This window comes from Trichoplusia ni, chromosome 1 (genome assembly GCF_003590095.1).
Source record: "Trichoplusia ni isolate ovarian cell line Hi5 chromosome 1, tn1, whole genome shotgun sequence".
Lineage (NCBI taxonomy): Eukaryota > Metazoa > Arthropoda > Insecta > Lepidoptera > Noctuidae > Trichoplusia > Trichoplusia ni.
The window spans coordinates 11,038,126-11,052,677 of NC_039478.1; the positions used below are offsets into that span (position 1 = coordinate 11,038,126).

Consider the following 14,552-nt stretch of genomic DNA (forward strand, 5'->3'; position numbering starts at 1 on the left):
CTCCCCCATTTCTGCCACTTTCTTCCTTAGCGCTTTCCTCATCCAAGTATTTCCTACAAGCTTTGCAATATCGTCATGCATCTGAAGAAAAAACCTCTGACTGGCCCGCTGGTCTAGTGTTTTGAGATCCTGACTGCTATAACAAACGTCGTGGATTATATTTCCACCCAGTACAAGTGTTTATATGATAAGCGCGATCATTTTTTTTTGTATTTTTATTAATTATCTAGTACAATTAAAAGTTTTACTTAGTTTAAAATTGATCCTTTTGTGTGAAAATTTCCGTCACATTATATTACATTAAATCAAAGTTACACTTTACTGACACACAAAATGCTTCCCAGAGACTGATACTAGGCTGCACTGCGTTATAAGGTAAAAAGTAAGCGATAATCATAGACAAGTGAGCCGTTAAACAATGTGGTTCAAACTGTGGCGCAGACCGCTAGATTGATTGGCCTCTGGTCCAGGGCTGGCAACAGATAATGACATGGATGTCTGGCTAGTGGTAAAAAAATAAGAAGGTAGATTTAGTGACGTGTCGAGAAAGGTTTTTTTAATATAAAGCTTAATGATAAGGATTTTCTGTCGGAAAATGGGATGCTAAATACTCTCAGTAAATGTCAAATTTGTCCATTGATTTTTATTTTGTATATTTGTATGCTTTGCACGTAAAATATCTGATGAAAATGTGAAAACAACATAATAATTGGGTCATGTTTTGTGTCTGGTTGAATATCGTATTATTCAGTCAACCGATTGCTCTTACTAAGCTTGTTTTTAGTAACATACATTTCCAAGGAAGTCAAAGTTCCACATTTGCTAGGAAATCAAAACAAAATACCTTAAAATTAACCTTTAAAACCATCAAAATAAATCCGCCACAGAAAGTGAAACTGTACGAGGACTGCCAGTACTGACAACCCTAGCTCACAATGACACGACTTGCCGTTACCATTAATTGAGGCAAAGACACGCACATTTGTTTTATAGAACAAGAATCATTGGACATGGTAATACCACACTAATTCTATACCAATCCCATACTAATACCATTCTAATGGTACTAACACTGCGTTAACATAACTCACCATGGACAATAGAAAAGCTGAAAGAAGTGGCATTCAGATTAAGGCAATTTTCCATCGGATTAGAAAATTTAAAAGAAAATAGTATTTTCAACAAATGAGACCGTAGAAATAAAGATTATAAGAAAATAAGCTAGTTTTTTAAGTTAACTGAAGTCGACATTTCGTAACTCGCTACCTTGAGAAGAAACGGGTTAGACGTCAGGGGTTATCGCCTCTTCGAGTCCAGACAAATTAGTATTAGAATTAAAAATTTATATAGAAGAGAGTTCAATACATTTGAGTTAATCGACCATCCTTAGACAGATGAAACCAAACTTGAATACACGCCCCGGAGATGACGTTTAAACTTAAATAGGAAAAATAACAGATTTCAACATTGTAATTTTTTTCATCTATACCCAAAAATATTATTTCGTCCATGCCACATATCAAAATCGAACAGCTAACCACCATTTTTAATATTAGTCATATTTGACAGACAACAAAGAGCAATGAAAAACTGATAGCATGACATTTTTTTGCCAATTGAAGTGACATTGGCTACATAGTGGTTTCTTAGGTTTACGCGAATGTTAGACATTCAAATGAAATTACTTTTACGGATGGGCAGACTGCCCATGATACCTGCAAAGGTGTCGCCGGGAACTAAGATCTAAAATTGAACCGCGATAAAATCCGTAGAAGTAGTTTCATTTCAGTGACATTGGCTTTCAATTCAATAGTCAGCTTTAGCGTTCGGAGAAATGTAACTTGTCTAAACCGAGTGTAAGAGCACTTCCCTCTGTTTTATCTTCCATGCAACGTGAGTAACAGTATATCAAACCTCTGATTTGTTGGTTTAATTACGTGTGACAGTTAAACTGCTGTCTTAATGTGGATAATAGACAATTGATTATTTTTTTATAGCCCAGTGAAATTGGCGAAAGGTTTCGAACGCCTGTGGGTGTCTGCGGTTTTAATGTTCATAAATCTGTTTTATTATTAAGTTTCTAAGTATTCTAAGTAATGTATTGCTATAATTTTATATGACTTCTCTTAATGAAGTATTAGAAGTGAGTGGATGTTAATTAATTATTACCAGCCTTTGGCTGTCTGTTTAGAGTGTTTAGGTTTATAGTTTTTCTTACATTTCTTACTTTTACTGCATATGTATACTTTTAATAAAGCTTTAGAAGAAATATTAAATATAATAACGACAAGGGATTCGAACTCCAGTCTTTGTTCTTGACAGTCACACTAGCAACTACGGAACAATCGAATGTATTTTTTTTACGTGACTTAACAGACTAGGTACCACATAAGTAATAAACAAAGCAGTTTCATTAAAATACAAAGTCATAAAAGCAAATAAAAGAAAAAAAATATTCATTATTAAAATAACAATCTACCTCACGAGATTGGAATGCACAAACGAACACAATTATTCAATACCTGGGCGTTAGACCCCTGGGGTCCTACCACTATGCCTTATAGTAAGACTGTTGTATTGTGGGAGCGAGATACAAAGCTACACTTTATATAGCGCCATCTCTTTCTACCTTTAAGCAATGGCAGTAGACCCCGTGGAGTCTGAATATTTGAATATAAGTACCATTATAATTTAAATACTCAATACTTTATTGCATTCCATTATGTTCGTATTTTACCTGAGCTTAGAGAGAACAAAAACAAACGAATGACAGTGTTTTCGGACTTACTCGGGGCCTTCAGAGAAGTCAGTTGTTTTTCTCTCGAGTTTGTAGTATTTTTTTATGTATTCTTGGTATTACATTGTGGCAAGGAGTCGTATTTAACATTGTAACTCATGATGAGCAACCACGATAGAAGCTAACAAAAAAATCATCAATCAATAATAACTTACTCAACGATCATTTGTTCTGTGTCTGGGTGTAATTTATCTATATTATGTATGTATTTAGAAATATATAAGTATGTTTATCAGTTTTCTAGTACTCATAATACATTCTCTGCTTAGTTTGAGACTAGATGGCGTTGTGTGAAAGTTGTGGAATATTATATTATTATATTACTTTTCGAGTTAAAATGTACGAAAAATAAAAATGTTAAGTTCAAAGTTAAGAAATAAAAAATGTTCGCGTTATCAACGAGTAAGTTTAATGTCAACAAGGACATTTCTACTTATACAACACCCATGCATTTACTATCAAGAGCTAAAAACGCTCAAAAATTTTTTGCCCTTTACAACCCCAAATACAATCTCAAACTAAACCTCATAAAACTCTATACGCACTTGTCTGTCTCCGACGTAAAGTATTAGGAAACGTTTTTGCTCTACAGCCTACAAGAAACTGTTAAACTAGTTGTCACAGCATTCCTGTCTTGGCTTCAACTTTAAACATTACTATCTTATTATATTTACTAGCTGTTGCCCGCGACTTTGTCTGCGTGATTCTCAAGATGTGAAAAACTATGAAGTTTAATAATAACGATCATCGCAAAAATGTAATGCAATATTGAAAATGAAACACTTTTTTTTATATTTTAAGCTTGCTTTTTTATTTCTAAATATAATGAATCTTGAGCGGCCCAAAGACTATCAAATGTTTGAATCAAACACATTTCATCGTTTAAGATACTATCCTGGTGTCAAATATTTCACAGCTGCTTTTTCTTATTTAATCCCAAAAAGAGGGGTTTATAACTTTGACATATCTGCCTGCCTGTCTGTCTGTGACATCATAGCTTCCGAACGAATTGAACTATTTTAATGTAAACGTGAATTATGTGCGAGTGTTCGTTTAGACTGTTTTTATGAGTCTGTTTTTTCAGACTTTATGAGTCTGTTCTTGGGCCGGCCTACACCTGAAATTGCTAGACGGATTATGACTCGGAATATGACTCGGATTATGACGGGAGTCTGTTAATTAAAAAAAATAACTAATTAAACTTTAAGACTGCACGGATAGCCGATCGGTTGAGGTCACCACGCCAAAACCACTGTGTCGTGTCGCGGGTTCGATCGCCGCGTAGAACAAGTATTTGTGTGATCCACGAATGTTTGTTCTGAATCTGGGTGTCCTTGTGCATGTGATTACTATGTTTGTAAAACCCTCCGCGACACAAGGATTAAATTCCTTAGTGAGAAGGTCGTGTTTAAAAAAAACGTTTGCGAAACACGGAACATGAAATATCTCCGAACAGCCTCTTCGTATTGTTTACTTGTAAGATCCTATTACGAGCGGCCGGCCGAGCGAGACCGCATGAAAAACAATAGCTTGTTAAACTGATAATAACTGCTCGCCACACTTTATTATTATGTGTGGACAATGATCTATTTAGTTTGTCTGGTTGTTTGTTTGCATTGACTACAATGTATTGAGGTCGAATTTCGTTAGCTGAAATACTTTCGTGTTACTATGATTGATTTGTAATGTGTAGGGATATTTTTAAGATTTTATTGTTTTAATTTTATTTGTAAATTATTTGAGAGTACGAATTCACTAAATGCATTTTAGAAACTCTAAAATGATAAAATAAATCTAAAAATGTGCTGAAATTATGGAGCTTTATTGTGGTATAGGTGCGCATTTTTGTTTAAATTAAATAAGATTAAAACGAAATGTTCTTTTTAGTTAATAAGTTTAACTTAAACAATGAAATTTAATGGGACATTGTTTATAACAAGCACTCGTTTTATATAATAGAAAATTATTCATGTGAACCACCCCTAATCTCTATTAACAATTAAATTCTTGGCCATATTAAAAACAAAGAAATTCACAATCTTTATCCGTCCGTTAAAAATGTATCTACGAAAGAAAATGTTTATTTCGTAGATACATTAGATTGTCTCTGTTTTTCAATAAAAATACAAATAATATCAACGATTTTTAACCTCATAATGGAACCCAAAAATTTTCTTTTAATAATTTATATCACATCCAAGTTAAAGCATGAAAATAGCTATATTCATCTTTATAATACCTATTAATATACTTCATACACGTTTGATTATCTATGCACAGGAAACATGCAATCTTTCAACGTTTTTCTTCGCGAATCAACATAATGACTTTAGATACAATTAGTGCTTGCAACGAATAATTAACGAGTAATTATACCTATTGAGATGCGCTCAGAATCATCTGCAAAGAATCGAAAGTGATAATTATGGGATGTTATGACGTATTTAGTAGCCAGTGGAGTGGACAGGCTGTTATGAAGACTGTAATAAATGCACGGTTTATATAAATAATGCAATAAAGACTGCACGGATAGCCGAGTGGTTGAGGTCGTCACGTCAGACTCATGTGTCGCGGGCTCGATGCCCACGTAGGACAAACATTTGTGTGATCCACAAATGCTTGTAATGAGTCTGGGTGTCTTTAAATTGTGCATGTGACTTGAGTGTTTGTCAAACCTCCCGCGACACAAGGATTAAATTCCATAGTACGGGAGTTGTTTAAAAAAAAACCTAAATATCTATTTATACATAAATACATTTCCAGACCCTAGTGGTGGCATTTGTTGTACGTCTCTTATCGCAGGTTTACTAGTAGAGATTTTTTTATGTAATAAGCACTTTTGTACTTTTTTTTCTTTTAATATTATACTAGCTATTGCCCGCGACTTCGTCCGCGTGGTTAGAAGATATAAGTTATAAGTTATACCTGCCTTCTATCTATCTTGTAGGATTCAGTCAGCGTTTGCAATGTAAGCGCAAAAAATGTGTATTTTTACGACCTCACATTAGAAACCTCAAAAATTGTAGCCTATGTGTTATGCTGATGTATAAGCTATATTGTGGTAAAGTTTCATTCAAATCCATTAAGTAGTTTTTACGTGAAAGAGTAATAAACATCCATACATCCATACTTACAAACCTTCGCCTTTATAATAGTAGTAGGATTTGGCGTCACTCAGTTGTAAGCAGCTAGTAATTTTCATGCTGAATCTCTTTCTTAACATAAACTGATAGATTTTGCAGTCACTTTTGCGAAAATAATAATCTCTCTATCTCTTTTTGACTCTTTCTCTCTAAATAATTATGTATTATGACTTTAAGTGACTTCAAAAGATTAGTCTGAGATTTAAGATGGCTTGAAATAAAATAGGATAATAATAACGTTACACGATAAGGTAAGCGTAATGATCTTTACTCGTTCCTTTTTTATACAGAAAGAGGCATTTACCCAGCGCTAAGACCTATACTGGCGGGTATTTTTATTATTTTTAGTGTAAATAGTAAAAAAAAAGACTGAAAATTACGCTCTATGTAAAATTTATTATGACGTAACAAAATTTCTCTCCATAGTTGCATTGGCTTCTCACTGCTTTTTTAAATTTTATAGTTCTATACGCTATGACACACAGCCATCATTCCCCATCATAATTAAAACATTTAATTACACCTTTATATAACTATCAAGCAAAAACCTTCCCCTTAAAACACAATCTAGGAACATTGACCGCTCGCAGCGTGGGACTACACCAACAAACATATACACGAGCTCTCAACACTCTTATCACAACGAAATAGAGTTCAAAATCATTTAATCCATGTATCATACACAAACATGGCAGAAAAATTTGTTCGTGCATTTGATGTAAATCTTATACCGTTGGGATAAGGTTGTTTTTTCCTCGTTACTGTATTTTTTTTTAAGTTGTAAGATTGACAATGGTTGTCTCACGTCGTTTCGAGTGAACTAGACCAGCGCAGTGTGTAACTGTGTTGTTTATATGTAAGTTATTGAGTTATTTGGAGTAAAACCATGGTTTTGTATTAATGGAGTAAGTTGTGTTATACAAGTTGCTTTAGAGGCGAGACGAGACGGTTTTTAGTGTTTTAATGTGTCTATTTGTAGTGATGTAGTATACGGTTTTGGCATTTCTCATTCCTTTGATTTTTTATTATAATTTTTTCGGATGGGAAATCATCAAGTGATCTTTTCTCTTTTTTCTTTACTCTTCTAGACCATGTTCCTTCGTGTATCGGGGCCACGGTAACTCTTTTGGGTGATCCCGCTGCCGCTGCTACGTGACACTCAAAGAAAGAATACTCGGATATGTAAAAACAGGATAAGAGCGAAGCCGATTCTATACAAAAAGGTCGAAAACCAAATTTTCAAAAGAATACTACTGTTACATAGTTCAGGAGGGACAGCTTGGTAACAGACAGACAAACAGGCAGCCCTATTATTAAATAGAGTTCCATTTTTACCTTTTCAAAGCCCTTAAAGGTAGCCAAAATATAAAATAAGATTTTCCTTTATTTGGAACAAAGTTTTTTCCAAGTTATAGTTCTATAGAGAAATTATTATAAATACGTATATTGTGGTGGGAAGGTATATTAGCAAATGGAAATTAATGACCTCTATTTACCTACCTATCAAATAGGTGTATTGTGGGCGCGTACGCAAATACAATCTCATAAATAAACATAACAGTGTAGGCTGTATTCATATCTAATATTTACTCGTAGTAAAAGTTTTTTGTATGACAACCTCGGTTATTGAGTAGGCAGTGAAATTTATATAAGGTAATCCTCCTTACTATCATAATTTTAAAGTAAAATTAGAGATTGTTTGCTACGGTCCGAACACACAAGTACTGAACAGAATATCTCGATTTTTACTTCACCTAGTGTGTTCTCGGGCCTAAATAAATAATTCCAATAAACAAAAACCGACGACGTTTTAGAACCTTAATATTTTGAATTATTGAGATTAGTTAATTAATAAATTAATTTTCTAGAATTGAATGCCCAATAAATTAAATCTGGCAAGTGTTATCAAAAACAAAATGCCTAAATTGTCTGATGGTTATTTCTCTTAGAAAAGACATCAACGCGTGTGGGCTACATAGGTGAACCTATTATTTCTTCGATCGGAACGTTTGTTGTAATAAGGAACAGAGTATTATGTTATAGTTTAAGCATTATTTACATAGAGATGCCACTGAAAATAATGTCGGTGTAACCGAGGAAATGAATCGCCACCTACCTATGTATATTTCGTATTTATCTATCTTCACCGTTTATCCGCATTTTTTAAGAAGCATTATTTAATTTAACTCTAAACAAGACACTTGGTACTTAACAAAATCGAGTTCGAGTTTACAACCACAACTTAACTCTACAACACATAATTAATTTCAATCCTATGTAGTTACAATTCAAAGAACTGGCCAATCGAGGAGCAACTACCTAAGTGAACAAATTACCAACTACAGACTACCTACCTATCCTGGCTACCCCGGCGCGCAACTACCTACTACCTACATATAGTTCAACCAACTAGTTACGTAGCGACAACTGGTTTGACTGACGCTTAATCGATGTTACATGATACTGTTCGTTGCGACACTCGCCATCTTCACCGTATAACGGAATACGGGAGATGATTTATAATATATTTATAGAGGACTTTGAATAGTATAAAAAGTATAATATTTTTCGTAGCTTATTAATGTTTACTGCTTCATCTTAGAAGTTCATATTAATGCGATTAATAAAGGTTGCTATCACGCTTTCGGTATCTTTCTGCCTATTTCCTCTTAACAGATATTTGTATGCCTCTTGACCGAATACTTAAACGTTATTTAACTCTAAGGCGTCCCTGAAGAGGTTTTTGGATTTTAATCCCTAAAACTAGAAAACACAATGCGCTTTTTGCTATGTATCATGCTTTCAGAAGGTGTACAGAGAACTAATATATTTCAGAACTAAAATTATTATGTCAATAACTAACGATCAGCTTGGTTTCGAGAAATCAAACAATTGCAAAAAAGTCCGCATACCATACCATGACTTCACTGCAATTTATTCTTAAATTGTAACTTGCTTTGCACCTTTAAGTGGCATAGACTGCATTACCCCTACACCTCACAGTAACTTACAATAACCCAACCAGTAATAGCCAATGTAACCCACAATTCAATAAATTACGTATATTTTTTACGCAATAAAATTGTTCATTAAGGTATTTTATAATTGCTGTTCGTATAATCAGACGTCGTATCCTTAAAAGCATTTTATTTATATGCTTGATAAGTATGCGTTGTGCGGTGTGGATATTGCAAGATAACTAGTTATTGATCAATGATATATCAGGTAGTTAGTCTAGCCTAACTAGATTTTTTAAAATAGACTACACTTTACGTTTTAATTATTAAAAAACTAGCTGTTGCCCGCGACTTCGTCCTCGTGGGTAGAAGATATAAGTTATGATTTATACCTGCCCTGTTTATTTTCACATTTTCCATTGTATCTTCGCTCCTATCGCAGCGTGATGGTTTATAGCCTAAAGCCTTCCTCGATAAATTGTCTATTAAACACAAAAATATTTTTTCAATTTGGACCAGTAATTCTTGAGATTAGCGCGTTCAAACAAACAAACTCTTCAGCTTTATATATTAGTATAGAAGTATAGATATAGAAATATAGATTAAAGACTAAATATATGGAGTTTTTTTTAAGGATCTTCTCAATGGGAATAATTTTTTGGGAATCAAATAATCTGTTTCTTAATCGCCTGTTTTATGTCTACTAGATATGTTTTTTTTTATTTTGAAGTATCAGTAAACTTATAGAATGAACGCAACGTGAAAGGATTCGACAGCAAAAAGAATAGCTACATTTTATTGAACAAAAATAACGTTCTTTTACATCTTAATTATGTTTGTATAATCTATACTAATATATAAAGCTGAAGAGTTTGTTTGTTTGTTTGTTTGAACGCGCTAATCTCAGGAACTACTGGTTCAAATTGAAAAAATCTTTTTGTGTTCAATAGATCATTCATCGAGGACGGTTTTAGGCTATAAACCATCACGCTGCGACTAATAGGAGCGAAGATACAATGGAAAATGTGAAAAAACAGGGCAGGTATAAATCATAACTTATATCTTCTAACCACGCAGACGAAGTCGGGGGCAACAGCTAGTCTTTAGTATAAAGCTATAAAAAGCGCTTGTTTTCTTGTTGTAAAATTAAGCGGGTAGGCTGTATAAGTTGTGTTCTTTTCGTCGAAAACGCCTTTGAACTTGTTTCAAAAGTTTAGAAGTAACGTAATTTATGATGTTAACGCGTATTGATGCAAAAATCTCGAACCAGACACCGGAAAAATCGGATGCCTCTTTATGGAAAAGAATTCGTGGAAAAAAGCAGTAGAACCTACTCACTACGTAAATATAATTTGTCTGGTGTTCATACTTTCGCATGCTGCATGAGGCATAATGTGTGGAACTAAATACTAACATCTGTCTGTACCCATATTTAAAGCGAAATAAATGATTTGATTTGATTTGATCTGAACATAGTGATCGTACATCTTCGTTATATTCCGCCAATGATCGGCAAATACCTAAAGGAATTTTAAGTATATGCGAAAATAAACCGGTATTAGTACACATGCCGACTTATTTTTTTAAATATGTGTAAATATCGCTTTCTCACTTGTCTCTCGACAGCCTTATTAAAGAGGTTTTAATTTATTGTACTTCTACACATCGTTGAATCGTTTCATTGACATTTTAATAGTTACAAGTTTTTGTCGACATAACTTGTTACGTTGAGGCTATTGTTACAATGAACATCATTTTAATTATCTCGCACATACAAATTCCTATAAAGGTCACTGTGATGATGTGGTGTCATCAGCAAGTTGTATATCTGAACCTTTGCATACCTATGGCGCAAGTATAAAAGAAAAATCAGCAAAAAATCCGCCGTGTAATTACATACCGAGTGTTCACCGTTCAGCAATCGACTTATAACGTACCTATATTATTTAGTTGGAAATATATGCGGTGATGACGTAACAGCCGGGAGAATGCCGACCCTTTGTGAGTAGTCCGCCGAGCGCGGGAGAAAGCCGCCGTCACTTATTTTATTATCTTGACCCTTATTTACGGACTTCGATAGCCCCATGCATATTCATCGCGGAAGGTTAAGGGGTAATTTCATTAATGTATCGAGCGATTGGCAACACAGTGAGCCGCAGCGGCGACAGCTGGCTGCGAGCTGGCGGTACCGGTTGTGGAATGCGGACCTTACTGTGCTTCCTCGCCCAGTCGCGACATCCTCTAGGGACCAAGCGCTTTCGTTGGTAAAGTTTTCTCGTTCATATTCGCAATATGTGTGTAGTAGTGTTTAAGGAAATCAGGCAGCGTTGCTCACCTCGGGTGGAGCGGCAAACTTCAGGTTAGCGAGCGAGCCGTGCGACCTGCTGCGGTGCTCCTGACGGATGCTGTAGGAGAAGGCGCGCTCGTTGAGGTGGCCCTTCTTCCTGTAGATGCCGCCGGCGTCGTCCGCCGCCTCCAGCCCCGTCATGCTCTGCGCGGCCTTGAGTGCGGGCGGCGGCGGCGGCTTGGAGCGGCGCGGGTCCACCGTGGCGTACTGCAGGCGGGCGCGGGCGGCCCCGGGAGGGCCCGCGCCGGGCGGGAAGCCGGCCAGCGCGGGCGGGCGGCCGCGGTGGCCCAGCGTGGCGTGGCGGGCGTGTGGCAGCGTGGCCGCGGGGTGCGCCATCACCAGCATGGGGTGCGCCGCGGCCCACGCGGGCGGCGCGCGGCCCAGCGACCGACCGTTCATCACCGGCGCAGGGCCCGCGTATAACTCGTCAGCTGATGCCGACGATTTCTTTTTCATCTTTTTGGTGGTGGCCTTTTTCTTAGGTTCCTCGGGTGGTGGCGGCGGCGGCGGCACGGACGCGGGCCTGGTGATCTGTCGCGGGCGCGGCGCTCGCGCAGGGTGCGGGATGTCGTCGCTTGCGTCGTCGCGCTCGGTCTCACCGACCCACACCTTGTGGTTCTCATCACCATCGTACACCTCGAGTTCCTCGTCCTGGTCGGGCGGCAGCTGCGGCGGCGCGCGCTCCGCCTCCAGCCGCTTGGCGTACGAGCTGTCGGCGTACGCGTGGAAGCAGCAGCGCACGAGCGCATTAGCTGCGGCCTCGCGGCGGCAGATGAAGGCGTGACACTCCAGCACCTTGATGCCCTGCGTGCGACGCAGCACTGCGGCGAACAGCGGCGGGCGGCGCGGGGCGGGCGCGCGCGCGAAGGGCGAGTCCAGCGGCAGGAAGCGCGGCGCGCCCTCCACGGTGACACGCCGCACTGCCGCGCAGTAGTGCAGGCTGGAGATGGGGAAGAAGCGCGCCACCCGGGACCCGCTCTCGTCGATGTTCTCGAGCAGGATGCCGTTGGACCACACCGAGAGCCACGAGTCGATGCCACTGTTCGTCGCTCCCTTTTCCGGATACAACTCGCGCAGCGGTTCCTGGATGCCTTGCAGTCCGTCCTTGCTCTGCTGCGGCACTGCGGAGCCGAGGTAGAGCACGCGGCACCGACATATCGGCGTCGACTCCATTTCGTCACTGCACTATCACAACATGACACTGAATCACTTGAAAACACAAATATGTCGCGGATCGCTCGGGCGCGGAGGCGTCGTGCTGGCCGCGAGGCGGGCGCGGGTCTGAGTGAGCGGAATTCAAGATGGCGGCGGCGAGTGCGGGGGGGGCGTACCTGCGCGCACGCACCTGCGAAGACGGGCCGCGGCCGGGGACGGGTGGGTACACGAGTGCCGATGAACCGGCATTGTGTCAAACGAATCGTCGCGAATTTGGCCGCGTTTCTCTCCACGTCACCACATCAGCGGCTCACCCGCGACGTGACGGAATGCCGAGCTCCGGCCTCTTGCAGTGAAACCTGAAGGTCGCACGATGCAGCGATGTTCAGATATCTCCCTGCGGACGCGTCCCATATGGCCGTCACTCCGACGTGAATAACAAATTACTGTTTTCCGTCATTAATTGGGGCATTGTTTTCGAATGGACCTTCACTGAATGAATCAGTCTTACCGCGGCTGCAACAGATCGCGATTGTGCGAATGTTCGGATACGAAATATGCACATCATTGGAGCTGCATGAGAACAATGCCTTTATCTTTTTATTAGCTACACAATTAAGATTGCACGTGGTAATTAACATTTTTTCTGTTGTAACCGAGAGCCGGTTTGTAGAATCAAAGGTTAAACAATATCTACCCTACAAAATGAAATATCGCATCACTAATTCATGTAAATTATTAATTATTATTATTCTAAAGTTTATTTCTGGAAATATTCCCGACTTCTGGAAAATAAACAATAGTTTTTACATGCAAAATAACTAATGAATGTATCTACTGATTAAAGATGCGAGGACGAATCGGGGGAATCCCATTGTTTTTGCACTAACCGTTTATATTCCATCAAGTAATAATTATGCTATTAGGTTATCCCAATCATTATGTCATTAATCATCAATCTGAACTGAAAAACAACAAAAAGAACTGTCTAAAAGAGTCACGGTCTCTTAAACGAATCTTAATGCGGGTTTCTCTTTTTTTAATCTTTTTTTTTTAAACGACTCCCGCATTAAGGAATTTAATCCTTGTGGCGCGGGGTGTTTTACAAATATACAATTCACATGCACAAAGACACCTAGACTCAGAACAAGCATTCGTGGATCACACAAACGCTTGTCCTACGCGGGGATCGAACCCGCGACACGTCGCGCATAGTTGGTTTGGCGTGATCACCTCAGCCACTCCGCGCAGTCTCTGTTCATGAATTAGAGATTCACAGTACAAGGATGTTTAAAAAAGCGTGTTAAAAAAGTGTAAGCACTGGCTTAAGACGATGACTAGGTAGTAAATACTGAAAGAAAGCTGATGCTGTACAGTTTAAATTGATTGACCATTTTGTTGTAAATCGCTGTAGTCAGTTAACCAAGTAGTACCTCATAAAAAACACTAGTTTTACTATTTTATGACGGCTTTTTAATAGGTACCTACATTTGCAAGTAAATGTAGATATTTAGATAATAATAGATACTATCTCCGCATCTATCGGCAATATCTATATCTATCTATATCTATACTAATATATAAAGCTGAAGAGTTTGTTTGTTTGTTTGTTTGAACGCGCTAATCTCAGGAACTACTGGTCCAAATTGAAAAATTCTTTTTGTGTTGAATAGACTATTCATCGAGGAAGGCTTTAGGCTATAAACCATCACGCTGCGACTAATAGGAGCTAAGATACAATGGAAAATGTGAAAAAGAAACCGGGCAGGTATACCTAAATCATAACTTATATCTTCTACCCACGGGGACGAAGTCGCGGGCAACAGCTAGTATATTATATATCGCACGGTTCTCAAACACAGGTTATTCCACCGATCAGTGACCCAATTCTGCTATTTACAACGGCCGATGAATGAATGAAATCTGGCTTAAAATGACAATTTTCCTTAAGCATTTTTCTACACAAACATAGGAAATTCAGTGCGGGACGGTACACTCAAGGGTAATACAATTAAGTTCCAATTATTGTATTGGCAAAATGTTTAAGAAAATAGGAATAATTTCAAATTTAAGCCAATTGCCATTCATTCATTGGCCATTGTAAAATAGCAGAATCGGGGCCCTGTATGGAATAAATGATCACAATTCACAAG

The 14,552-nt window shown here is 38.3% G+C and overlaps 1 protein-coding gene across 1 annotated transcript in view; it reads right to left on the bottom strand.

The window, feature by feature from the left end:
- Positions 1-13,123, bottom strand: part of LOC113500440 — a 38,721-nt gene extending 25,598 nt beyond the window's left edge. Inside the window, exon 1 of the mRNA XM_026881242.1 lies at positions 11,233-13,123. Within this exon, the coding sequence (XP_026737043.1) occupies positions 11,233-12,417 (1,185 nt within the window). The 5' untranslated portion in view covers positions 12,418-13,123. The remainder of the gene's footprint in view (positions 1-11,232) is intronic.
- Positions 13,124-14,552: the final 1,429 nt, after the last annotated feature.